The sequence below is a fragment of the Oscarella lobularis genome, chromosome 8, assembly GCF_947507565.1.
Source record: "Oscarella lobularis chromosome 8, ooOscLobu1.1, whole genome shotgun sequence".
In the NCBI taxonomy this organism is placed as follows: Eukaryota; Metazoa; Porifera; class Homoscleromorpha; order Homosclerophorida; family Oscarellidae; genus Oscarella; species Oscarella lobularis.
The window spans coordinates 676161-701155 of record NC_089182.1 but is presented as its reverse complement, the minus strand read 5'-3'; the positions used below and the strand labels follow the sequence as shown (position 1 = coordinate 701155).

Below are 24995 nucleotides of genomic sequence, written 5' to 3'. Positions count from 1 at the left end.
ACGTGGAATATATATTTCATGATCAGGTATGGAAACAAAGAATCTCTAATGAACGAAGCGGGAATCTACATTGATATCGCCAATGCATACATGTATTGCTTAGTGGTCCTTCTCAATCCGCTGATTTATACTTTGTGGACCAAAAGTTTTACGAACACTTTCAAGTGCAAGAGAAGTAAAAAAGAGCACGAACCGGGTCTAATTGAGTCACACGACGTTGCATCAATTCCCAATCAACAGACTCGCCTTTTTTCTGATACTTCAGATGGAGGACAGTACGGCTCAACAGACTTAGTGATTAGTATAAAAAACTAGATGTAATGCAGTACATACTGCCTTCTAAATAAACGTACCTGGTACAGTAGAAAATTTCCGGTCCACGAGACTTGTGACGCACCGATAGCGTGCGGTATCACCTGCCTGCCATTCAGGGACTCGCCGACGCGCCGACCACGATGGCAGCCACCGTCGACGAATCCGACCAGATGGACTTTCAAACGCCATTGTAATCGCTAGTCACAGTCCCATCAATCTCAGTCTAGCACATTTCGTGACCAGAATCGCCGCGGAGACGAAGAAAAAGGAGGGAAACGCACTCTACACCGCAAAGGACTACAGAGGAGCAGTGCGCCTCTACTCGGAGGCACTAGGCAAACAATCTTCCAATAGTAAACGTAAAAACGAAGCGAAAAGCTCCTCTAGATTGCGATCCAACCAACGCGACGTGTTATTCGAATCGCGCCGCCGCTTTTTTGGCTCTCAACTACTTCGACGACGCGTTGAACGACTGCGAAGCGGCAATTCGGCACAATCCCAGCTTCGTCAAGGTGAAATCGCGTCGTTTTTTTTTTTCTGCGACGCTCCGCCCTCGTTTCTAGAATTTTCCATTTCGCGTAGGCTTACTTCCGTAAGGCGAAGTGTCACGTGGGCTTCGGCGATTTGGAGGCGGCGCGAGTGAACTTGATGAAAGTGTTGGAATTGGAGCCGGGTAATATGGCGGCGAAGGCGGAGGTAGATTAATTAATTAATTAATTAATTAATTAAAATAAAAAATCAGAATTCTAATCGTTCTCAAATAGCTTCAAACTATTGAAAATATTAAACAATTAGCCGTCGACGGAGAAGACGCGTTGGAAGGGAAAAAATTTGATAAGGTGTTACATTCAATAATCGATTGTTTTCCTCCTCCAAGTATATTAATTTTCTAAGGTTATGTTTTTAATGAGTCAAGCTTTGACGTGTTCGCCCGCTTCGATTCGCTTCAAGTTGATGAGAGCCGAGGCCCTCGTGTGCCTCAAGAAACTTCGGGAGGCCCAACACTTGACGATGTACGAAAGAGGGGTAGATGGGAGGGGGATGATCTGAATGGGAATTTTAGAGATATCCTGCGGAAAGACGGGACGAATGCGGACGCTCTTTACGTTAGAGGTCTATGCTATTATTACCAGGTATTAATTATAAAGAAATTTTGACGAAAGTAATAAATAATTGTTTCTAAATCCCTACTATTTCTCCAATCGATTTCTCCAATTGATTGATTTTTTCGTCAGGATGATCCAGACAAGGCTTCGCAGCATTTTGTTCAAGTCCTTCGATCCGATCCCGAGCACAAGAAGGGCAAAGCTGCGTTCAAGGTATAACCTAAAACGTTCTCAATGGAATACTCTAGCGTTCTTTTTTTTGCTGTTTCCTAGCTAACTAAAGCGCTCAAGACGAAGCGAGAGGCGGGCAACGCTCATTTCAAAGTCGGGAAGTATTCGGATGCGTTGGACAGCTATACGGCTGCGTTGGATATTGATCCGTCGAATGCAGCAACAAATGCCAAATTGTTCTACAATCGAGCCCTAGCCAAGGCCCAGGTACACTACCTGCCTGGGGTTATCATCTCCTATTTGCCTTATGTTTGGGTTTTCTGTAGTTGCGTCAGCTGGAAGAGTCCGTTAGCGATTGCGATAGGGCACTTGAGCTGGATCCAGACTATATAAAAGCCTACTATCGACGAGCAAAGAGGTCAGTTCGGACTCTGTTTTTATTAGAACCAGAAAGTATTACGTTTCTGTTTGTCTGTTCGTAGTTATACTGAATTAGACAGGTACGAAGACGCGGTGCGCGATTATGAGACAGTCCTGGAGAAAGAACCGACACATGGTGAGTATGTGACGACTCTTTGTGTGCGTTTCAATTCATATCACCGCCGGTGTTTTGCGCAGAAAACAGGCAATACCTTCGAGACGCAAAGAAAAGACTCAAACTTAGCAAGAGAAAGGACTACTATAAGATACTCAACGTTTCGAAGTCTGCAACCGACGACGAAATAAAGCGATCCTATAAGAAATTAGCAATGAAATATCATCCTGGTAAGAGGTGGGATAGATTTAGTCCTTCTTGCATCCAATGTATTTATATTGTCTAATGCATTTCAGCGCACGTATACTAAACAAATGTTCGTTCTAGATCGACATTCATCTGGAACGCCAGAGGACAGGGAAGAAGCGGAAAGAATGTTCAAAGAAGTGGGATAGCCTAGTATTTATATTACGGCTCTCATTGCTTTTGTCTGCAGGTGGGCCAAGCATATAGCGTGCTCTCAGACAGAAGGAAAAAGGCACGCTACGACAATGGGGAAGATCTAGACGAAATGGATGGGTTCGGTGAGCAATAATCGGAGCTTGAAGAAAAACACGTTATTTTCTTATTTAGGGTTTGATCCGACAAGTGTGTTTCAGCAGTTCTTTGCTGGAGGCGGAGGCGGATTTTTTGGGGGTGGCGGTCCAGGAAGAGGTGCTGAAGAAGTTTCGTTCATTTGACTCTCTACGTTTTTCTTCTCTGTGCGTAGGTTTTTCATTTGGTGGAGGACCCGGCTCGTCGTATGAATTTTCATTTGGATAATTGGGAACTACACGTGGATGTATGTAATCCGGTACGAGGACTTTGAAATGTTGCGCGAAGTGAATGACGCATAGTCTTTGCAATTCTTTATTTAAAATAAAGTTCCCGAACGCGCCTCTTCTCAATTAAAAATTACGTTTAATTAATTAATTAAAATTGTTCAGCGCAAAAAACGGCCATAGTTTCCCCTCTCCTCCATCCACCCCCTCGCCCAAAACGGGTAAGGCCAGGTGGGCACCTGCTATGAGCCAAAGGCTCGTGGGGTCACTCCATACTCCCCCGCGGAGGGTGAGCCCGTTTAACCTCCTGGCTCCGAGCCTTGGACTGTGAAAGTGGCAGCTGGGATGTCAGTCCACTCACAGGTGCAATTCCAAGGGGCGTCACTGATTTACCCGCCAGTGCTCTGCCTTACGCGGGGAGGCAACTCTAGAGCCTCTGCAGAGGTATGGCCTATTTATCGCTCTTGGCCACAGAGGGATGGCTGCGTCTGCCTCGTCGGATTGGGGGAACAACTACACGACAAAACAATTGATACGGGGAGAAATCAATGAGAAATACCTTGAGGCGAGGTTTACTCTTCTTTCTCCATTTTTTTTTGCTTCAACTCTACGACTTCTTCTTGGAAAACCATATACGAATAACCCTTAGGGTAATATAACCCTGTTGCACCTCAGCTCGTCTGCTCAGCTTTCTATTTGCTTTTCAAGCGAAAAGGTCGACGGTTCCGTTACTTGAGGAAATCGCTCGTGTAAATTCAAGTTATTGCGAGAGTTCGTTTCAAACTGCACGCGAAGTCTCGGCATCGCACAACTTGCGGTATCGGTCAACGGGTACACGGGGAAAAGGGGCTCCCGCTCGTAGAAACTTCGTTCGCGTAACGACCTCGTAGCCTTGCCTTGCTGTCTTCAGTCCTAAAGCCGGCAGGGACTCCCTTCTGGCAGATCGCGCCGACAGCATGTCAAAAAAAAAGACTCGATATTGCGCTCAAAACAATTGAATTGAATTTAGTTTGGTGTACCTTTCAGTGCACGTTTGATGTCTAGAAAGGCCACTTTTCGAGCCTGTTTGCGGAGACAACGGCTCGAGCACGAGGTCGACGATTCGGCAATCCGGGAATTAGTCTCTGCTTTGACGTTCAAACGGTTCAAACTATCGTGGAGGAGAAATCTTTCCATTTGTATTTTTTGGCATCTACAGATCAACGAACTGGCTTGCACGTTGAATTATAGCCGACTTTATCGATCATCAAATTAAAATTCTTCATTAGCTCACTAGGTACCTCACGTCTCAATTGCCGCACGTTTCTTTTTCTTTTTCTTCTTTTTCTTCTTCTTATCCTTCTCGCGTACCGTTTCATCGACTGCCGGTTGCTGACTGGCGTCCCGACCCGCCTTCTTCTCTTCCTCGCCTTCGCTGTCCGAAAAGACGATGTGAATCGTCGACGGCACGTCCGCCGACTTTTTCTCAGCCACGGCATCGGCCTTGGCAATCCACTGCTAATAAACAATATATCTCAAAAAAAACGCTTCGCTCGATTGCAGATTACCTTCTCGTAGCCTCGTCGCTTCGATCGAGGCCTCGAACGTCGCGCCTTTTTACCTTCTTTCACGCGTTCGACGTACGACGCCTCTTCGTCTCCTACACGGGAACAATACCCATGCAAGGAAGGAGCTGAGAAGCGTGGTGCACCTCACCTCTCAGCACGCGAAGACTTAATTTCTTTATTATTCCATCCGCTGCTGGAAATTTTCCCTCCAATAGCGAGTTGAGAAGAGATGCAGCCGCCACGGCGTCTGGAAAGCGCACGTGTCCCTAGAGACAAGCTATGATACATTTCCTCTTTCTCTTCCATGCAGTCGAACGTACGACGGAGTTGCCCTCTTCGTAGTCAAGATAAGACACGCGAGTGAAAGACGAGAACTGAGCCTGTAACTCCAATGCTCAATTTTAATAGATATTTGCATCTAATCTTGCCTTGAGTGAACTGAACGTGACGCCGTCTAAATTTCCTTCGAAGCGAATGATGCTGCCTGGGACAAGAGCAAGGCTGGATTTCTCTGCAGCTGCTGCTGCTGCGACGTCCCCCTCCTCATTCTTTCTCTGCTCTCTCACTGCAGCTTTCAATTTCTTTATCTTGTCGCGTTGCATCGATTTGTACATGGACTTGAAATGAGCCCACTGTTGCCTATATATTGGATGACCCCCTCTCTCGCGCGTGTGTGATTCTATGATTATTATCCCCTTACTTTGACATGATTTTCAATGATTTTGCCATTGGATCGGGATCGTTGTCAGTAGCAGCGCTAGCGTCGCCGTCGAGCTTAGATCTCTTCGCCGTAGACGACTCTTTATCCTTTTCTGTCTCCCTCTCTCTTTTCCTCTTTCGCTTTTTCATATCGACTGCCCCTACATCGCTACCTGCCGCCGCGTCGTCGTCTTTCATATTACCAAATTCCTAGTGTGTAAATAGAAACGAATAATCACAGCCAACTGTTTCTCTACTTTCAACGCCCTCGTCGCCGCCTCGGCGGTCTCAAACTCTACGAAAGCGAACCCTTTTGGTCGACCAGAAGTATGACAGGGAAGACTGCACCGCAAAAACGTCAGTCCAGGCATCTCAAAAAAAAGAGAGATTTTTCTCACCTAATATAGTCAACAACTCCGTAACGACTAAAGATATTTCTTAGACGATCGTGCGTTGCATTGACAGGAAGACGATCCTATAGAAAAACTATGATAATGAATTTCTATAAATAATCTCGTACACACCACATAGATTGTCTGCGGGTCGGTGTCTTTGATCGGCTCGAGCGGACGTTTTCGACGAACCTTTTTTCCGCATTCGCTCAGCTGGAAATAAATGATTTTTTGTTTATTTGCAAAATAAAAACGAACGGCACGTTTACTTCTAAATGATCGCTCTTTCGAATTCCTTTGCAAATGGTTTCCACGTCGTTCGTCAACTGTCGCAATTTGTTGAATTTCAAGAAGAGCCACAGCGGAACGTCTAGAGAAGGTTTAGCTGCGAATGCATTGCGCCTTTGCTATAAAGACCTACACCCGTGCTCGGATTTTTCGATTTCTGATCGCGTAAATCGATCGTGACGAAGATTGGGGTCCCCAAGATAGAATTCCATCTAGAAGAAACATTCAGCGCGTCGACTAGTGTGAAAAGCCGGAGAACCTGCTGGCGAATTGCGTCCAACTTCTCGTCATCGCTCTTTTTTTCGTCGCCCATGTTTGGACGCAGCGTGCGCTACTTTATACGTCGAAAGGATTGAGAAAAAAATGTATTTAAATACTGCACTGCTGTTCTATAAAATTCTAATCATCGAGAAGTCGTACGGACTCTTCAGAGTCCGCACAGTCACTCCTATCTTTACCCTGCTCTTCATCAACATAGACCCTGTAAAAGTCATAATTAAAATTTAATAAATAATAAATAAAAAGTCTTTACCCCATGGAGAGCACTTCGCAGCATGCAAGGCACTTTGCACAGCAAGTGCCCAATGTGTATCCAACAGGGTCAGAATTGTACTTCCACTGAAGAACTAATATCAAAACATAGGATCCTAGTATAAAGACGGACCCGGCGACAAGCAATTCCCACGAAACGGTTCCCTAGAAAAACAAATAAGAAGTGCATTAGCCGGCATGCGTCCACTAACATTGTGTATAATCGTGGACCAGCCAATACTAAACGGACAGAGAAGTACGAGAGACGCTACGCCAGCTAAAGGTGACAGAAGGAAACAGCCCCTAGAAAATAATAAAGGAGAAGTTGAACCTATTAAGGAAGAATAAAAGAAGCGACTACCAGAGCCAAAGAGCCCACGCCACAATTCCACCGAAAATGCATTTGACCACAAGCCACTCCCATATGGAAAGTGAATCAATATCCAACGGCTCCAACTTGACAGCTTTGAAAACAAAAACCATTGGCCAATAAAGAAGCAGACACCACGTGCCAAGAAAACCTTGAAAAAGACAAAAAGAAAATTGCGACTTGCGAGGCAAGCGGGGTGCTCTCTAACCGAGAAACATAAAGAGATTGACACGGTTCAGAGTTCTAGCCCGACGCTTCAAAACGACCACAAAAATCGAGATTCTAAGATAAGAGAAAAATTCCTCTTTAGGGCATCTATCCCGACCGCTGCTGCTCTCCCCCTTACAATAACGCCGCAATGGCAAAGGGGATAACCCACGCCGAGAGCATATTTTTGGTTTCAGTTGGCTTATCCTCCTCCGAAACGGAAACCATGATGCATCCGGCAATACTTTCAAACGAGAATGCACGGAGAAGCGGTCAAGGGTAAATAGAAGAAAATACCTCAGACAGACGGCGAAAAATTTGCTCAACGTGAAGGTGTCCATCAAATTCGACGGCAGCAACGTGGAGAGCAGTAGCACCCAAAAACCTGCGCGAATAGAAAAATCAAAAAACCCTCTTCTGTCAAAACGATCATGAACCAACCGGACAGAGATAGAAACGCGTGACTCGACCAGTGGGTCGTGTGCGAAGCGCCGAGATTGGCGAGATAAATGTAGCCCATAAACTGCGGGAATATATACAGTACCGGTCATAAGTATCAGGCCACCCCTAGTAACCCTTATACAGAGTCAAGTTTGTATGATGCGTGATAAAAAAGTCTCTCTTTGCTTTTAGCAAAGCTTCTTTTTAAAAGAAGAGATAAGTCTTAAATTTGTAAAAAAAAACAATTGTAGCAAATTTGTGGCAATTCCATTGAGACAATACGCGCTTTAGTGATAACACTAAGAATAATACCCTTCACCGAACATAGGACAATTTTTGCGTAAAAATTGAATTTTCCTATGGTTAATTTTTTTTAATTAACTGAAAAGTCGTTAAAGTTTAACATGACAAATGTTGCAAAGTTGTCTTCCGCATGCCTCCAGTTTGGGACTAGGAAGCTACTCTGTTTGCAATAACGCCATTTTACCACCTTTTCATTTTAATTCTCTAAACTGGTCTAACTAATGCTTTAGAAATCGAAGTTGTCATTAGATGAAAGAGGAATAAATAAGCATCCTTTTCAGTTCTTTTACTGAAGTTGCTGATGCTTTTAACAGAAATTTCTACGTATAGTTCTAAAACAAGGATTTTCTTAATGCTTTGCAAAAAATTAAAACTTTAAAAATTTCTGATTTTTGCCTTTAGTTAGGTTGGTTTCAATCTCAAAAATTTCGCAAGCAATAAAACTAATGCTTATTAACTTTGGAAGTCAAATATTAATTCATTTTGCCTAAGTTTTGCCTAACTTTCAAAACGCACTATAAATAGACAGGGTTACAGTACTGCCCTTGTAACGCCACACAGTTGCTACAAAACTTGCAACATTTGTTCTACGAAAGAAGAGCAAAGGTAGAAGGTTGTTACTAGTGCAAACAGAAGTTCGACTTCTACGTATCTTTTGAATGAATGAGCGCGTATTACGACAATGATTACTAAAGAAACCAGGGTGGCCTAATACATATGATCGGTACTGTATATTTCGAAACGTATACGAATGAATAATATCCAAGGGACTCACGGGAACGCTGAGGGCGAGCGAGACGACGGCCACTTCTTTGAGAGACATTTGTTGCTGCATGTTTAGAATTCTTTGGACGACTAGCTTGGAAGATTCGTATGAGCGTCGCGCGTAATGAGCGTCTTCCGCTTCTTGGTCTTTTAATTGAATATTCGCGTGAGTAATTTTTTTTGAGGAAGGCTTACCGGGTAAAATTCTGACTTCTTTGACTCTGGAAAACTTTACTTTGGTGCAATAGGCAGCCTTCACTTGCAACGCTACGGTGAACGTAAAGGACGCTTTAGGCAGACACCGAAACGATCGAGGTTACCTTCGTTTCCGCTCAATGACGAAGTCTCGCTGTCCGTCAGAGAGTCTCTTCTCACAAACAACGGATCACTCTATAGCATAAAAGAGAGAAAGGAGATAAAAACACCGCAGATCATGAAAAAAAAAGAAGAGAGACGCGCGACGGAGAATGTAATTAATTAATTAATTAATTAATTAATTAAAATCATTTTTCGCATACTTACCATCTGATGAGCAGCTGGCGGTCCGTGAATATATCTGAACTCGGTGTTCGACGCATCGTCGACGCCCGTATTGATATTACGATCGCTCTCGGTCTCCGCCGAATTCTCGCTTTCGCTTTCGGGTTTCTAAAAGGCGGAATTGCCCGCATAGGTTTCGATGTCATTTCTTCCCCTCCCCTCCCACTGACTTCATCGTCTTCGGAAAGGGGTTTCCACTGCTCGTTGAAAGCGGCGGCGCAAAAGCATCGCGATCGCCACGAATCGACGAAAAGAAAGCCGATCAGATAGACGGATAACGACGACGCGTAGATGTACGATGAAAAGAACGGATTCTCTTTGTCAAACTTGACGTGCTGCGGGGAGAGGAGAAAGGAGAGAGCGTGAGAAACGTAAGAGAGGCGATGCGAGAGGCTGCAACACCTCTGTATAGTAGCGAATCGAGCCCCAAATGAGATCTGCGAGAAACAAGCAGACAGTGCCGATAAAAAATCGACGCGTTGACGAACTCCAAGGGGCCATTGCAGGTGGGGACGGTAATTTTTACTAGTGGGTAGCGCACGCTATAGCTGCTAAATTAATTCGAGAAAACGCGAACCATAAACAGTACATACATTATGTACTGGCCCCACTACTATCAATCCTCAGCAGCGCTTCTTCTGCTAAACTGATCTGTTTCTTTACCATCTGCACCCAGCGACTTTACCTGTATAACACCCGTCTTGTTGAGCTGATCAAACAAATTGACTAATTTCTCCGCTTCTGCTTCCTTCTCTTCCTCCGTCATTGAATCCAGTGGATTGGGCCCCACGTGCTTCACCGGCCCTCCCGTCACCGGATCGACGCTCGACTCCAAATAGTCTTCCGTATCGGAGCCTTCATCTGTTGAATAGTCGCCACCGGACCGATTCGACGCGGCCGCTCCGAGTAGGCCTCTTTGTAACAACAATCCGGCCGCGTTTCCGTATCCCGTGTGTTTGGTGAATCGAGACACGTTCTCCTTGCACAAAACGAACAGAAAATCGGCAACCAGAGTGCTTACATTCGACGACGGCGACGTCATCAAACGAACGAGACGACCCTTCAAGCCGGGCGAATCCTCTGGCTTGTGTAGAACTCGGCCAATAGGCGGAAGTATCTACAAAAAGAAAGAAATCTCGATGCACATAGTTAATTAAACACGGGGCGTTCTACCTGACTCCTGAGATACTTTCTTATAATTCGGTTTGCTCTGGCGCAGTTGCTGAGAGCCGTCATCATGGGAACCAACTCATCTCCACTAGCCGATTTCGCCGTCGTCGTTGCATTCTCCAGCATGTCGATAACACTCCTCACAGCCGAAACGTCGCGATCATCAAACAGAAACGCGGACGCCTCCTCACGAACGGGCGTAACCAATTCGGAAAGAGCCGATTGAGGCATATTAACCAAAGCGTTGACAGCGTGTCCCTTCGCTTCCCTCATATCCTCTCTCGTCGAGCAGAGAACGACGCGAACGTGCCCAACGAACCGTTTCAAAACGGTCGCATCGACGTCCTCAGCATCCATAGTCAACGTGAAAACGATTTTGAACGTTTCGCTCAGGACGCCCGGATCGTCGCGCCACGCGCCGCCGCCGCCGCCGCCAGGGCCAATCGCGTCGACGAGCCCGACGAGCATGCGCCGACGCGTCGCGACGCGCGTGTCGGGCGCGAGCGCCGTGACGAGAAAAACGAGACGCAACTCGAAAAATCGAACGTCACGTGACACGGCGGCGGCGGCGACGGCGTCCGGTCGACGCGCTATTCCGACGAGAACGTCCTGATTGAAGCAAGCCAGAGCCGTTTTCGGACTTTTATAGACTAAGTTGCATAGACATTTTAGGGCCGACTCTTCGATTTGATTCGATTTCGATTCCGTCGCCAATTGGCCGAGAAAGCGAAGGCCTTCGTCGGATAGGAGCGCGTCGATGCCGATTCGTTCTCGGCTGACGATTTTTAGTGTTTCCAATGTCGTCGACGCAAGTTCGGGTTGGCGAATCGTTTCGTCGCGTCGCAGTTCGGCGACGAGAGCTCCCACGAGGGCCTCTCGCGTCGATTCGGCATCGGCGAACGTGAAACGCGTCGCATTTGCTTCGTTGAAGCCTTTGAGAGCCGCTAGAGCTTTGGCGGACGAGCCGGAACGAACTGCAGAGAGACAAGCGTCCATTCGACTGAATCACGTGACAACTCTATTGACGTCATTCCTCATAACGTGTACTGTATTTATATATGGGTTTTTCGTCTGTCTTTGCGCCGTTCTCCTTTTATCCATATCGTGCACGCTCATTCGCCAACGCGAGGCGACGTATATTAGATATGCATCCAGCAGAGGCTTCCTGTAGTTCTTCGTCTCGAGCGCCAATCATCTTCAGCAGGGGCTAAGACAAAGAATAAAAAATAAAAAAGTGTACGAGTTTGGTGCTGGTTACCTTGACGACCCCACTATCGTGCATGGTGATACAGTTATTCGGATCTTTGGAGAGTTGGTAGAGGGCCTTGGCCGTGGCGCAGTGGACGTCAGGGAGAGACGAGGCCAGGTAGCCGACGAGAGGAGCGACGGCACCATTCACGCCAAACGCCACGCGATTATTACCCCACATGCAACACCTAAGAAACTCCCCTTGCGCATACTATAATGCTCTATATTGCTGCATGAGCTTACCTTGCTATTGCTTCAGCCAAATGTTTTCTCAGATGACCCTGAGACTAAGGGAGTAGGAAAAGTTTCTATAGTATACAGGTACTGACTTCAATACGTACCGTCGTCGTGAGCTTTGCAAGAAGAGCTACGACGCCGTGATCAGTTATGACGGCGAGATTCTCTTCGTCCTTGGCAATATTTGCAATTGCTGCGCAGACGCTGGCAAGTACCTAGGTGGAATATTAGAAATTATACGCCTCATGTTGAACGACGGTTCTCCTAACCTCTTTGTCGTCCGATTTTAGGAGACCGACAATCAGTTCCAGGCCACCTACAAATGAGCGAACCATTTCGCCTGCGTCCTGAAAGAGAGATCACGTAAAACGCAATTATTGTAGTGGCAAGCTTCTCACTTTCGCATTTTCGATGCACGGGCAAATGGCCCACGCCGCTGACGACTGCACGGCCGGATTGGGCGACTTGAGCAACGACCACAGAAGCCTCACACCATCATTCTGGTCAATGATGCTAGAGGGAAAAGACAGTAGGAATTAGAATGCTTCCACCACCCCCCCCTTCCCTTTCCCTACGTCATGCATTCCAAATCGTGTGCACAAGCTCCGACCGCTTTCGTGACGTTGATGAGCAGAGCGTGATTCGTTCCTGTGAGAAGGCTCACGAGTGGCGCAATGCCTTGCTTCTTGCGTATGACAGTTCGGTTAGCGTTGACCTTTGCGCACTCGCCCAAAGCTCCAACGACATTGATCAAAACCTGAGAGATTAGAGAACGCACTTTTACACTGCACATGTGAGTTGGTTCAAAACCCCTACAACGTTTCTGTACTGACCTCTTCTGGCTGATCATGAAGAAGAGTCACCAAACTGTCAACTGTGTCCAGCTTTTGAAATCTAAGGATAAATAGGCAGATAGATTTTAAATTGCACTGTAACCGTGGGATTTTTCTTCTCACTGCTGAACATTCTCCACGCTGACGGCACACTTCCATATGGCACCCGTTGCTGCAGCGAGCAGGTCTTTGTTCGTCGATTTTTTCAACAGTCTAGCGAGTGGTCCCAGGCCGTCGAATTTTCTCACCAACTCCCTCGTCTCTTCGTCTTCGGCGCACTGGGAAAAGAAACGAGGATGAGATCGACGAGAGGAATTTCGTGCGAACGCCGTTACTTTGAATATGGCACTGGCACAATGCATCTGGAGTTCTTCGCTACTGCTGCTCAGGTTCTTCACTAGGTCCTCGACCATTCCCTCGGTTCGTATCATTTGGCGATAGATAAACTAATAGAAAGGATGAGACAACGCTTCTCTCCTTCTTTCCGCTTCTTTACCTCAGACGCGCATTCCTGTAGCGTTCCGACGACGGGAACGAGAACGGACTCGTTGTTGCACTTGAGAAGTTTAGCGAGCAAAGGCACGGCCCCTGCTTTGTGAATCGACTAGTAAGCAGGATTCAATAAATCCCTCCAATAATAGAGAAACTTCTCGCCTGTTTGTTCCTCGTACTCTTACTACAACTCCACAAAGCCAAAGCACCGCTTCTCGCCACAGCCACGTCGAGCTCTTCTTCAGGCGTTTCCGGCTTGTCAATAACCGGCTGCTGAAGCAGAGCAACCTATAGTATAAGAAACAATAGCTTCCTTTCTCCGCGACACAGGCCAATTCCGAACGTACGAGTTTCTTGATGCCGCCGTACTGACGTACGGTGCGTCGCGCTCGACGAAACTTGGCGACGTTGGCTATCGTTTCGGCGGCGAGACACATCAGTTCCTTATTGGGAACCTGCAGCATCTTCACCATCGTCTCCAGACCTTATAAAACAAAAAAACAGTCAAAGTGAGTACATAGGTTTTTCTTTGTTTACGCTGCTGTATCACCTTCCAAGTCTGCAATAGATGTCCGAATTGAGGAGTTGCGAGAAACGTCGCGGAGAATCTTCAAAGAGCCGATCTATGGGGAGAGAGGAACGTTTAGGCTCTATCAGTCCGGCAGTCTCGGTGCAAAGTACCTGGCATCTGACGTCGGACGTTTCGAGTAGATTGATGAGAACTTCGAGTCCGCCGACGTCGCGTATCGCCATCTGGCACGTCTCCTGCGTCAGGTCGAAATCGCGCATCGAGCACAGAGCAATCACCGTAGCCGTTTGATTTCCACCCTACAAGAAAAGCATTACCGTATATTTGGTACTAGTACTATAGTGTATGTGATACCTTTAGGTATCGGACTAGTTTCTGAATTTGCCAATATTCGGCTGGAAGATCACTCGTTTCCTAAGACGCTCAATTGATTGTTGGTTAAAGTCGACGTTCGTTTTTCGTTCTCTACCTGACGTCTCTCCGCGACTTCTTCTTCTTCGTCGTCGTCCGTCGAGCTCTCGCTCACGTACATGTCGTCCATTCGAGATCTCGAAAAACTCTCGGCAATGCGACTAAGAATCATGGAATGAAAGAAAAAAAACATTCAAAAAAATTAAAGTCCAGTAGTACCTTCCTCTGCTCTTTTTGGTGGGTTGGGTTGATCCTACTCGCATTTTCTTATCATATGAGCTAAAATCGAATATTTTTCTCCTAACGAACTTCATTTTTATAGTTGTTTAATTAATGCCTTCTTGGTGGCTGTTGCGGCGGTTTGGGCTTAGCTGGCATTTCCGCGACTGTGGTCAAGTTCTTCCACTTCTGAGTCGGTTCTCGACTGCGCGGGCCAAGGACGAACTCTTGGCTTTGAGCGGGGCTTCCTTTCTTGCCGCCGCCACTGCCGTCGCCAACTCCCTTCCATTTGCCACCGGTTGCAACCTTCTTTCCTTTGACTTGACTATGATAAAAAAGGAATGCAAACAAAGTCGGTTTCAATAAATAATTTTACCTGTCACCGGCTTTGGCAGGGCCTCCACCCTTTTTCTCTTTCGGCGCGACCCGTTCTGCCCCCTTTTCACGGTCCACCGTCGTCGCCGGTTTATCAGAGGGGGCCAATCGTCCGCTATCGGTCTGATCTTCGCTACCCTTATAGCGATACTCCTAGAGTAAACACCACAACATCATCATTGCATCTCAAAGACAAAGCCTCTGTTTCTATCTTTATTTCTTACCTGATTCATTATATTCTGAGCAAAATGGTGGCTGATAGTCTTGAGAAGAGCCACGAGAGATGGATATATCTCGCTAGTCTTTTCATAGTCAATTTCGCCATCGAGCTTGAGCCCCTAAAGAACACAGCAACATAAGAGCATCAGACTTTACTGCTGCAACCATTATCAACCTTGTTCGTATAGAAACCGGTCGTGTTGGCTGTCACGTAGCGAGGATCCGTGTCGACTGGCTTCACGTGAAGATACGCTATGTCGCCGTGAACTTGGCGCCAAGGCGGCGCTCGACATCCGTTGTCAAAACGATAGCCTTGAATAAAAAAGCGTAGTCACGCGCGTACAGAGAGAGTGAGAACACCGCACTTGATGTGAATTCGATGACACGAAGACAACTCTGTTCATCTTGCCCAGTGAACTCCTTCAGCAAATTGACTTCATTCTAAGAAACGAAGACGTCTCCATCTCTAGTAAAGTCCAAATTCTCAATTATTCAAACACCTCCCAAACAAAGGTGTTTAGATAATCGAGGACCGACTACTCATGTACCTCAACAGCCTCGGCATTCAGTCGAACAGACCTAAAACGGCCATAAGAAAAGAATACCCCACGCTGTCCATCTCTCCCCACACCTTCCTATCTCCTTGACAGACGTCTGCAGAAGCTTCACGTCCAACGACCCAAGCAATAGCAAGAGCCGAAACGTGTTGTCCAAATCTTCGACGCTCGCACTATCGACCCCGTCTCGCGCTCGTTCTCGCACCAATCGTTCGTGCGTTTCCAAGAGAGTCGCCTCGCCGCCGCCGCCGCCGCCCCCGTCGCCTCCGTAGCCGGGGCCCATAATATTTGCCATCGGATCGCGATTCGACTCCAAGGACGCTTGAACTTCGTTGATGGCGCGATCGCCGGCACAGCGAAGCACCGCGTAGAGTTCGTTGAATGTCCACGCTCGAATATCGGAACCGGAACCGACCTTTCGCGGAGAGAAAAAAATTTCCTTACGACGCGCATTCCAATAAATTATAAACGTTACGTGCGAAACTTTCAATAGAGGTTCGCCTAGAGCCGTCGTGGCTGTAGAAACGATCGAAGTGTCGCTAGATCGTTGGATCATGTAACGTACGGTTCCTCGAATTGGGGCCTTACCTCGCCGTGTAACTCTCCGACGCTTTTATAGATTCGAAGTCGTTTGTACGCAGCTTGCTTCGCCATTCAAACGGTCGCTTGAAGACGACTCGAGCTTCGCGCGAGTGTTCGGTGACGAGCGTCGTCACGTAGTCGTTGAGATCGCGCAGGAGGCTTTCGTTTCGCTGGCCAAACTCGAGCTTTGCACCCGACGATCCGCTCGTCGCCGCAGACCATTCCGCTCGAGTAGAAAGAGTTGCTCCCATCTGTTAGAAAACGTTGTCACGGCGACGATTAGAGCGCGCTACAAAAAACAAATTTAATTGATGCGTCGCCCTCAAATTTACTTTTAACTTATCGGGCAAAGTACTAAAGCGTGTTCAAATAAAACGCAATATATATATATACACATTAATTAAGCGCTGCACGCAAAAATTTATCGTGAGAACTAACCAACATCATCCGGCAATACGGCATGAGCAAATAAACGATAGAGTCGATAGACGGAGTTCTTCATCCCGATGACGTGCTCCAAATGTTCGTCTCGAAATTCGGCAATGCTCGGTCGGACGACGGGACAGACTTCCCACAAACGACGCAGCGAAAACGCCGCCGAAAGTTTCAGATACATATTCGGATTCGAGAGCACCGTGTCGACGATGCGCTCGACGCCTCGACGTTCGACGAGCTCGACGGCGCATCGGCTCGTCGGATCGTTCGCGGCGACGTGCGCGATGCCGTACAAAACGACGGCGTAGTGATCCATATCGCGTATTCGTTCGAGACTATCGAGCATGAACCGAAAACCTTCGTAGACGAGATCGACTCGATCGTCGTCATTCTCCTTCTCGGTTTCTTCGTCGAAGACGATGCTCGAGAGAAGCCACGTCATGTGAAGTCGCAGGTAGAAATTCGTCGTCGTTCGCAGGAGATCGCCGCACTTGACGATCATTCGCTCGTTGGCGCGTATTCGATCGCGATAGTCGGCGCCCATCGTCGCGAGTTCGGAGAAGAGAAGCGATAGAAAGACGTAGTACGTCCAGATGTGCGTCTCGACGAATAGATCGGTGAGCTCTTCGAGCGGAAACAAATCCGCAACGCGACGTTTCGCATCGCCGCTCAACGTGTGTAGCAAAACCTATGAATCCCAAAAAGACGTCAGAAGAAAATTTTGAATTTTTCTTTATATGCGAGACCTGTAGGACGTCCATGACGCCCTCGAAGAGTTCGGTGTACGTTCCTTGCGCCGCTTTGCCGGCGTCGTAGAGAACTTTCGCCTGCGGCACGACGAGATCGGCGAGTTTGTAGTCGCCGTAGTCGGTGATGGAGAGAACGGCGTTACACGCCAAATATTTGTGTCGCAAATCGTCGTCGTTGCTGATGACGTCAAACATGGCACTGACTCCCGTGCGACGCATCAGGGCGAGAGCCTCGTCCGATCGCGCGCTCATGGCAGAAAGAACTGCATAGAGAAAAATTATTAGACAGAGACGACTATTTTTTTCTTCCCCTACGTTTGACTGCGCTGCACTTCTTCTCCACGTCCTCGTCGCCGAGCATTTTCTCGAGAAACTCCATTTGAACGTTCTCGACGAAAACGGGCAGACTCAATTCGTGCTGCCCGAGCACCATGGCGACGATTTGCGCGTAATCGGCGACGTTGTCGACCGATATGACGTTGAGATGTTTCGTCATCAAATCGAAGCAGCCGCTTCGAACCAACTCCTCGCTCATCCACGCGCAGTGATTCGTCAGAACGATCAGCACGCGCACGACTCGACTCGTAATCGGCACGTCGGGATGAAGACTCGCCCGAAACGGCGACAAGTGACGCGCGACGAAGTCGACCCGATCGAAATCGGTCGCCAAGCCCATTAGATAGGGAACGAGACGAAGAAAGCCGGCGTGAACGATATCGACGAGCGTGTGTCGCACGGGATGGGCGACGAAACGATCGACGAAGACGCTCGCGACCGTCCGCTCGCGAATTCCCATCAGACAGAGGATGTGAAGCAGCGACTGACGCGCCGATACGTGAAGCGGCTCGTCGACGAGTTCGAGAAGACGAAGTACGGTTTTCAACTGCAAAGCGCTGAGCGTCGCTATCGCCTCGTCCGAATACGCGTCGCTGTCGTCGTTCGAAGGCGGCGACGGCAGCGAAGCAATTTCTACCGACGTCGATCGTCCGTACGTCTTTCGCGTGAGACGGCACGACCAGTGCGGAATCCAAAGCATCATGTGCGTCGTGTCGAGTATATCGGCGAGCATTTCGTCCTCGATTACTTGACTCGTCGACGTGAGTCGTAGCACGGCGTCGAGTCCGCCGTACAGAGCGACGCGCGTGCAATAGGGATAGTAGTCCCAGCCGATTCGATTCAGCGTCCAGGCGATTTTCTTATTGAGCGCTTCCGCTTGAACGCTGCGTCGCCACGCGTCGAGAATGCGATCGAGAAAGCCGACGTGACGACGACAGCGCTGACCGAATTCGAAGTTGTTGATGCTCGTGTTGACGAGCGTCGCCGCGCCGGCTTTTCGAACGTAGTCGTCGCCGACGTCGATGAGGTCGAGGAGAAGCGGCAGAACGTCCTGCTCGTTCAATTCGCGTCCGGCTTTCAGGCCGCCCGCCGACAGATCCCAGAATACGCTCGATATGTCGACGAGATACGCGGATCGCATCGATTTCGTTGTCGGATGTTTCGTCTTGTCGTCCTCCTCGTCGTCGTTGTCGTCGTCGCACGCGAGAGCGTCTTCGGCGTCGAGCGCTTCGGCGCGATTCGGACGACGAATGCAGTCGACGAGACGAGCGGTGAGACGCTGGAGCTGTTCGGGCAGCGACGCCGTCCAGAACGACTGACGTAGGCTCGACACGTGCGCCAATTCGACGAGCGAATCGAGACAATTTCGTAGAATTCGCCGGTGAAGCTGAACGTCTTCTTCGGGCAAAAACGATGATGAGGAGGAAGACGATTCCTCCTTTTCTTCGTCGTCTTTTTCTTCTTCTCCTTCTCCTTCTTCTTCTTTCGTTTCGACGACTAGATCGTCATCCCGCTTCAGCTTCGCGTCGTCGTCATCGCCGTCGTCATCGCTGTCGTCGTCGTCGTCGTCGTCGTCGTCGTCGTCGTCGTCGTCGTCGTCGTCGTCGTGAACCGGAGCCTCGATCGTTTTTCGAAACGTCCACACGCCGCCGGCAGCAAGCGAACTGGCGACACTCGTAAATCCAAAAGCAATTTGAGCCAATCCTTTCTTAAGGCCGAACGACGGTTCATTTTCCGTCACTTTGAGCAGAGAATGCAACGGCTTATTCACGGCGACAACGACGCCCTCGTCGTCGTCGTCATCGTCATCGTCGTCGTCATCGTCGTTGTCTTTGTCATCATCGTCTTCGTCGACGTCGTCATCGTTGCCGTCGTCATCGTTCTTGTCGTCGTCTTTGTCTCCAGCGTTGCTTTCCACTGTCGCCACCGCATTGTCGCCGTCGTCGTCGCGATCCGCCACGTCCTCCTGCTCCTCCTCCTGCTCCTCCTCCTCCTCTTTCGATTTTCTTTCTCCTTTCTCGCGTTCTGCTCGAACGATGGCCGCCTTTTTCACCACCGTCTCCGGCTCGAGTTCGAGAACGGCGAAATTCTCGTCGTAGTACCGCGCGATCTCTCGCGCCGCGTCGAGCCAACCCGAACCGACGAGCGCCTCTTTCATGAGCGTGTCGGCGCGATTCGACGGATTGCATATCGCTTCGACGACGCTCGTCGCGTAGAGCGTCTTCAACGACGGCGGCGGCTCCGAAGCGAAATCGAGCAGACCCTTCAAATATCGCACAGTCGCCTCTTTGAAGTCCTCTCGCATCGAAGCGTCGTCATCGTCGTCGTCGTCGTTACCAATCCCGCCGCCGCCGCCAACGACGACGAGACCCTTGGACGTCCTGTCGCCGTCGCTCGTGTCGCGACTATTCGACGACGATGAGTTATCGCATTTGGATGATAAACGATTGGATTCGTTCTTCAAACTCCCATCTACGTCGGATTGCACACCGCCGCCGTCACTGATACCCGTATCGATCTCTACTCCAGAATCCTTATCCAGAATCATTTGCTTTGACGATGATGACGATGACGACGGCAAATACTCCAAAGCGACCAATCCGATACACGTCGCTTTGTCGCCGCCACCGCCGCGTTCTTCCGCGTCGGCGTCTTGACCGGGACTGTAATTGATTTTCGGCTTCACGTCGCCGTCGTCGCCGTCGCCGCTTCCGCTCGGACTCGCCGCCTTTTTTGCATCACTCTTTTTTCGCTTCTCTTTATCGACGCCACCCGTCGTCGTCGTCGTCGTCGTCTTAGTAGTCGTCGTCGTAGTTGTCGTCGTTGTCGTCTCGTCCTTCCGCTTCTTCAACAAATGAGCGAGAATCTGAAAGACGAACGAACGCATTTTCCACGGCGACGCCGGCTTCGCGTTCGCACTGTCCCCGCCCGATCTTTCCTTCTTATTATCGGCCGCCTCCTTGACGGCATCCTGTTCCCCAATCGGCATCTCGTCAAAATCGCGTCGATCGAGCAACGCCACGATGGCATCCAACGCCGTAAAACTACGCCTTTCTGAGCCACCGCCGAGACGAATTCTAACGCGTTCGGTGATCTCTTTGGAAAAGAGAGGACTTGCGCCTTCGTCGTTGTCGTCGTCGTCAAACGGAACCGGCTTCATCCACGCCTCGCGCATCTCGTCGACGACGTCGATTCCAACGTCAGCGAAGAGAATCAACGATTCGACTAATTTCACTGTCGCCTCGCGTCGCTCGCCGTCGTCGCCGTCCAAGAGCGCTTTGACCGCCGCCTTGGCCAATAAGCCGCCGGCTCCGACGGCACACTTCAATTCGTCGCTAAACGGCGCGCAGACGCTTATCAGACGATCGACGTCGTCGTTGTCGTTGTCATGACGACGACGACGAGTAGCAGCGACGACGAATTGACGACCGATTTTTGACGCGCAGAGCGATTCCAGACAGCGACGTGCCGTCATCGCGGCAAACTCGCGATCGGCCGTTCGCATGCGACATTCGCCTATCGCCGTCGTCTTCGTCGTAGCGAGTGCGTGCGAAACGACGATGTCGATTCGATTGGACGCCGCGTCGCAGGCGAGAAATTCGGACGTCCATTTGGGACAGAGTAGAAGACCGCTGAGAACGGAGAGCGCGTGACAGGCGGACGCTTCGCGCGCGACGACCGATCGTCGACGAATATCGACGATCGTCGCTTTCAGGTGATCCAAGTCGTCGAAGTGAAAGGCGCGCCGATTGACGATCGATCCGCCGCACGTTTTCACGACGGATCGAAGCAGATCGCCGAGCGCTTTCCACAGAACGAGCGCAACGGGCGAGACGACGAGACCCGATTCGTTGTAGTCGTCGACGGCGTCGTCGTTTTCGCCGACGCTCGGCGACGCCCAGCGAACGATGGCGTGCGGCACGTTCAATTCGCAGAGCGCGTCCGCCGTCGCTCGATCCCACTTTCGGACGAGCGTCTCGAGAAGTTTCGTCGCCAAGACGGCCGGCACTTTCGTCTCCAACTCGTCCATACGGCCCGGATAGACGACGACCGTCGCGCGAGCGTTACCAATCGTCGTCGCGATTTGCGAATCGACGAGCGTCCAAATCGACGCGAGATTTCGCTTCGACGTCATCGTCTCGCGAAATTCGGCTCGTTTCGTCAACTCCTGGGCGCCGGATAGATAGAGACAGGCGAGCGACGACGACGACGAGTGAAATCCGTCGACGCACGCCGCGTACAAATCGCTTTCGGCCAAAACGCGTCCCATCGATTCGTTGCCGACGAGTTTGCCGACGAACGCGACGATCTTTCGCATCATCGTCAAATCGTCTTGATGATTCGATAGCTTCTCGGCGAGAATCGGCACGAGCGTCGTCTTGACGACGGGCGCGAAAAGCGTCGAGTCGATTTTGATCGTTTTGCAGAACATCTCCGAACAGGCGTTGGCGAGATTTTCGTAATTGTCGTGCTCGGCGAAGAGCATGTCAACGACAGATCGAACGGCGGACGGCGCCGCCGCGCAGAAGGCGTCGCGCAGGCGAGCGCTCGTCGACATCATTGCCGTGTAGGTGAGAACGGAATGGCGTTTGGCGTAGAGCGAGCGCTTCGAGCGAAAAAGATCGACGAGCGCGTTGACGCAGCGAGAAAAGCCGACCGATTCGATGATCGTCTCGAAATTAGGATCGTCCTAAGAGAGTTATAATAAGATCCTTTAGAGATCGAGGATTAATATAATAGACACTTCCTAATGATTTCCAAACTCTACGTTGGTGGTGTGTGTGTGTCTTACCTTCAAAAGATGTCTCACGACGTAAGCGACGTTTCCGATTTCGTGATCCGTTCTCTTCATCGCTACCGCTCTCGCCACAAATCGTTCGGCTAAATCGTCCTCCTCCGCCGTCGCCGTCTCCTTCGTCCCGTTCTCCGTCAACCAGATGCGAAACAAGTGCGGATAGAGCGAGCACTTGACGACGAACGATTGGGTCGTCTCGTTCTCGGCCAAGAGCGTCAGCGCGTAAATCGCGAACATGCGAACGTCCTTGTCGTCGTCGTTCATGAGCGACAGCAGGAGCGGCACGCCGCGCAAGGCTTCGAAATCCTCGACGGGAATCCGGCAGTGATACAAGTCGTCGACGAGATCGGGAATCGATTTGGAGTGGGACTCCGTCGTCGTTGATGTCGTCGTGTTGCGAAGAAAGGCCACTTTGCTCGAGCCGCCGTTGAGAAAATTGCAGAGGACGTCCAGCACGCGCTGGGCGACGTGGATCGTTATGGGGGTATTCGTTGGCAAAGGCAAGTCGTCCGTTAGTTTATTGACTATTTCTTTTTGTCGCTGGCAGCTGAATTTGGCCATAAGAGAGCACAAGACTTCGATGCCTCCCTGCTGTCGAAACAAGGTCTGATGAAATAATAAAAATAATTTTTTTTGCGAGTTTTTTTGTGACTTGCTGCTGCTGCTACCTGAATGCTTTTGTTATTTGCGCACATGTACCATAGAGCTAGTAAGACTTGCTCTTGGACTGTTTCTGTCCTGTGGAGGCGGAACATTGCGATGTATGTCCTCCCCTCGTGTGTTCTTCTTACCTTGATGCTAGCTGGAAGAGATACTCGCCTCCTTCACGAAACAGCATTTCCTGATTTTTCGTGCAATTTTTCGCTAAATTCGATAAACAGAGAAGAATTCGCTGCTGCAATTCTTGATCGCTGCAAGAAAGAAAAAAATGACTTCAAAGAGACAGTAACTATAAACACTTGCCTTTCTCGTAGTAGATCTAATAGCGGTTTGATCATTTTCTTTCCCATCGCAGTAGCAGCATCTTCTTCGCGTCCCAATTCCAGCTAAAACAATCAATCATACATGTATCTAAAATCTGAATATGTTTGTAGCTTACAATTATCTCGCTACAGCGGTCCCGACAATAACCTGAGCCGTTTTCAATTAGATGAAGTAAGGAGTCCAGAAATTTAGGATTTCTGAACAGAAAGATTGTACTCAGGCCTAGCTGCGCTCTTTTTGCCTTACCGCCTTGCCTCGACGCGTGCGATCTTGTACTCGAGAATTGCTTTCAGCGCCCAACACGCAAAATCGCTCTGCGATGGAGATCCGGTTGCGAGCAACTGTGCAATTATTTGGTCGACCTACAATAAAGACGAACGATGTCGCCATCTATCGCTATATAAGCAGGGGAAATCACCCCGCCTTCAGATGGGCCCTGTAGCGCAATGGACAACGCGCCTGACTACGGATCAGGAGATTCCAGGTTCGAATCCTGGCAGGGTCGACTTTTTTCTCGCTTATTTTTTTTTACTTCAAACTTTTTAAAACTACTTACAGGCCCCCAACTTACCAAACCAGCGTCGCATATAGGCTTGGCCAAGCTCTCCTCGCGCGCCAAAAATCCAATGCCTCTGCAAAGAAAGACGTTCGGAAAAAACTCTCTAGTCTCTCCCTATCCTCACCGAGACGACATGTAGCAAGTAAGCGGCTCGTCCGTGCCGAGAAGCTCGGAAAACGTCCGCAATCCACCGTCATCGAGAAATCGCTTCGCCTCGCCACTCGTGTTAGCCAACACCGACAACGCCAAGCAAATCTAGACGAAAACAGCTGAGAGACGAAAGTTTGAAGGACATTATACGTGCCTTTCTCGGCACGGCAGGGTTCAACTTGCCCAATTTCTCCAAGACAACCACCAAAATCCGCACCTGGGGAAACGACTCTCGAGAGGGGCGCCATTTTTTATAGAAAGAAATTACCGCTCCTTGTCTTATGTACTCGTCCATAACCGGCTCGTCAAACGGTTTTCCGAGAAGAAACAGAATAACGCAGATATTTGAAGCGAGCGTGGCATTCTAAGAACGAGAGAAGAGACAATTGGATACGTTCTGGGACCCTACAAGCAGCCCCATGCATACAATAGAGCCATATTTTTCCAATGCATGAAGAATTGGCTTGACTAAGAAAAAGAAACAGAGCAGGTAGGGAAGAGAGATGCCCATATTTCGAGTCTCTACGTTACCGTATTCGTTGCATCTGAGAAAACGCGTCACTGCCGATTGACACTGAAATAAAGAATGAAGGACGGTCACGGAGGCGTCCAAAACGTCCGTCGCGTCAGCGAGACGAATTATCTAGATAGGATATAAAGACTTTTGGTTCTGTGTTCTGTTTCCCCCAAGTCGTTTGGATTACCCTCATTACGATTTCAAAAAAGTCTTTCCTGTAAACGAAATGGAGTCAATAGAGCGAGATGCTTCCTCTTTGTCTTACCGTGCTATTTTGTCGAGAAAATCGTCCGTGGCGTCGTCGGGCGGCCGGAGACATCTCAACGTATTCAAGCACAGCGATTTGAAGCCCATGTTGAGCGCCAGCATCTTTATAGGTAAAAGTCAGATATAATGACGACGGGTGAACTCTCTCAACCTTGAGTAGATTCTTGTAGTTCGATACAGGCAATTCGTTCTATGAAGACACAAGATGCAAACGACTGAGAAGATGAATCAAAATAGTTCTCTTACATTCTGAACGGCTACCGCGGTCGGCTGATAGATATTGCACTCTTTTAACTCGCACTGCTTCAAAATGAGCTAGCATTAGAACACGGTACTGGCAATCGGCTCTCCCTTGAAATG

The 24995-nt window shown here is 49.1% G+C and overlaps 6 protein-coding genes and 1 non-coding gene across 10 annotated transcripts; 2 read left to right on the top strand and 5 right to left on the bottom strand.

Moving 5' to 3' along the window:
* Window positions 1-412: 412 nt before the first annotated feature.
* On the top strand, window positions 413-3008 carry LOC136190355 (dnaJ homolog subfamily C member 7-like). Its single transcript, XM_065978484.1, has 16 exons — window positions 413-505; window positions 559-650; window positions 703-827; window positions 898-1011; window positions 1080-1154; window positions 1210-1328; window positions 1379-1448; window positions 1551-1634; window positions 1695-1859; window positions 1919-2010; window positions 2075-2148; window positions 2211-2357; window positions 2455-2513; window positions 2564-2651; window positions 2701-2781; window positions 2837-3008. The coding sequence occupies exons 1-16, from the start codon at window positions 456-458 to the stop codon at window positions 2887-2889; spliced, it is 1488 nt and encodes a 495-aa protein (XP_065834556.1). The 5' UTR covers window positions 413-455; the 3' UTR covers window positions 2890-3008.
* On the bottom strand, window positions 2961-6159 carry LOC136190356 (la-related protein 7-like). 4 transcript variants are annotated; one of them, XR_010670542.1, is made up of 13 exons: window positions 6074-6159; window positions 5948-6026; window positions 5796-5896; window positions 5659-5739; window positions 5533-5609; window positions 5392-5476; window positions 5136-5344; window positions 4864-5074; window positions 4756-4815; window positions 4584-4701; window positions 4436-4527; window positions 3559-4385; window positions 2961-3504 (listed from the first exon to the last, which is right to left on the bottom strand). XR_010670542.1 is itself a non-coding variant. In XM_065978485.1 (12 exons), the coding sequence occupies exons 1-12, from the start codon at window positions 6125-6127 to the stop codon at window positions 4170-4172; spliced, it is 1383 nt and encodes a 460-aa protein (XP_065834557.1). In that variant the 5' UTR covers window positions 6128-6159; the 3' UTR covers window positions 2961-4169. The 4 variants fall into 4 exon arrangements, 2 of the variants coding, with proteins under 2 accessions (XP_065834557.1, XP_065834558.1); XR_010670541.1 differs by having other exon boundaries at window positions 2961-3823; window positions 3908-4385; XM_065978485.1 differs by having other exon boundaries at window positions 2961-4385.
* A 3-nt stretch (window positions 6160-6162) lies between these two features.
* On the bottom strand, window positions 6163-9507 carry LOC136190353 (solute carrier family 35 member F5-like). The gene is made up of 14 exons (XM_065978482.1): window positions 9374-9507; window positions 9142-9306; window positions 8954-9079; window positions 8752-8821; window positions 8627-8698; window positions 8442-8578; window positions 7364-7445; window positions 7220-7307; window positions 7062-7166; window positions 6924-6997; window positions 6707-6866; window positions 6558-6648; window positions 6347-6510; window positions 6163-6295 (listed from the first exon to the last, which is right to left on the bottom strand). Exons 1-14 carry the CDS (start codon window positions 9470-9472, stop codon window positions 6214-6216), a joined length of 1515 nt encoding a protein of 504 aa, XP_065834554.1. The 5' UTR covers window positions 9473-9507; the 3' UTR covers window positions 6163-6213.
* A 2-nt stretch (window positions 9508-9509) lies between these two features.
* LOC136190354 (synembryn-A-like) lies at window positions 9510-11137 on the bottom strand. Its single transcript, XM_065978483.1, has 2 exons — window positions 10145-11137; window positions 9510-10088 (listed from the first exon to the last, which is right to left on the bottom strand). Exons 1-2 carry the CDS (start codon window positions 11135-11137, stop codon window positions 9588-9590), a joined length of 1494 nt encoding a protein of 497 aa, XP_065834555.1. The 3' UTR covers window positions 9510-9587.
* LOC136190351 (outer dynein arm-docking complex subunit 2-like) lies at window positions 11137-16108 on the bottom strand. The gene is made up of 27 exons (XM_065978479.1): window positions 15850-16108; window positions 15737-15800; window positions 15336-15676; window positions 15253-15283; window positions 15070-15145; window positions 14880-15016; window positions 14710-14823; window positions 14487-14638; window positions 14229-14435; window positions 14111-14170; window positions 13950-14052; window positions 13835-13894; window positions 13633-13779; window positions 13502-13574; window positions 13299-13435; window positions 13114-13239; window positions 12956-13063; window positions 12795-12905; window positions 12583-12737; window positions 12460-12520; window positions 12202-12383; window positions 12025-12139; window positions 11896-11973; window positions 11731-11841; window positions 11633-11676; window positions 11400-11577; window positions 11137-11348 (listed from the first exon to the last, which is right to left on the bottom strand). Exons 1-27 carry the CDS (start codon window positions 16092-16094, stop codon window positions 11235-11237), a joined length of 3330 nt encoding a protein of 1109 aa, XP_065834551.1. The 5' UTR covers window positions 16095-16108; the 3' UTR covers window positions 11137-11234.
* A 20-nt stretch (window positions 16109-16128) lies between these two features.
* LOC136190347 (uncharacterized) lies at window positions 16129-24984 on the bottom strand. The gene is made up of 19 exons (XM_065978477.1): window positions 24882-24984; window positions 24787-24825; window positions 24634-24737; window positions 24556-24583; window positions 24383-24494; window positions 24279-24319; window positions 24120-24215; window positions 24006-24068; window positions 23826-23956; window positions 23714-23774; window positions 23389-23504; window positions 23258-23339; window positions 23122-23204; window positions 22950-23069; window positions 22827-22896; window positions 22156-22764; window positions 17343-22053; window positions 17025-17290; window positions 16129-16966 (listed from the first exon to the last, which is right to left on the bottom strand). Exons 3-19 carry the CDS (start codon window positions 24735-24737, stop codon window positions 16277-16279), a joined length of 7383 nt encoding a protein of 2460 aa, XP_065834549.1. The 5' UTR covers window positions 24787-24825; window positions 24882-24984; the 3' UTR covers window positions 16129-16276.
* On the top strand, window positions 23575-23647 carry Trnar-acg (transfer RNA arginine (anticodon ACG)). Its single transcript has one exon. It is a non-coding gene; the product is annotated as a tRNA-Arg (tRNA).
* Window positions 24985-24995: the final 11 nt, after the last annotated feature.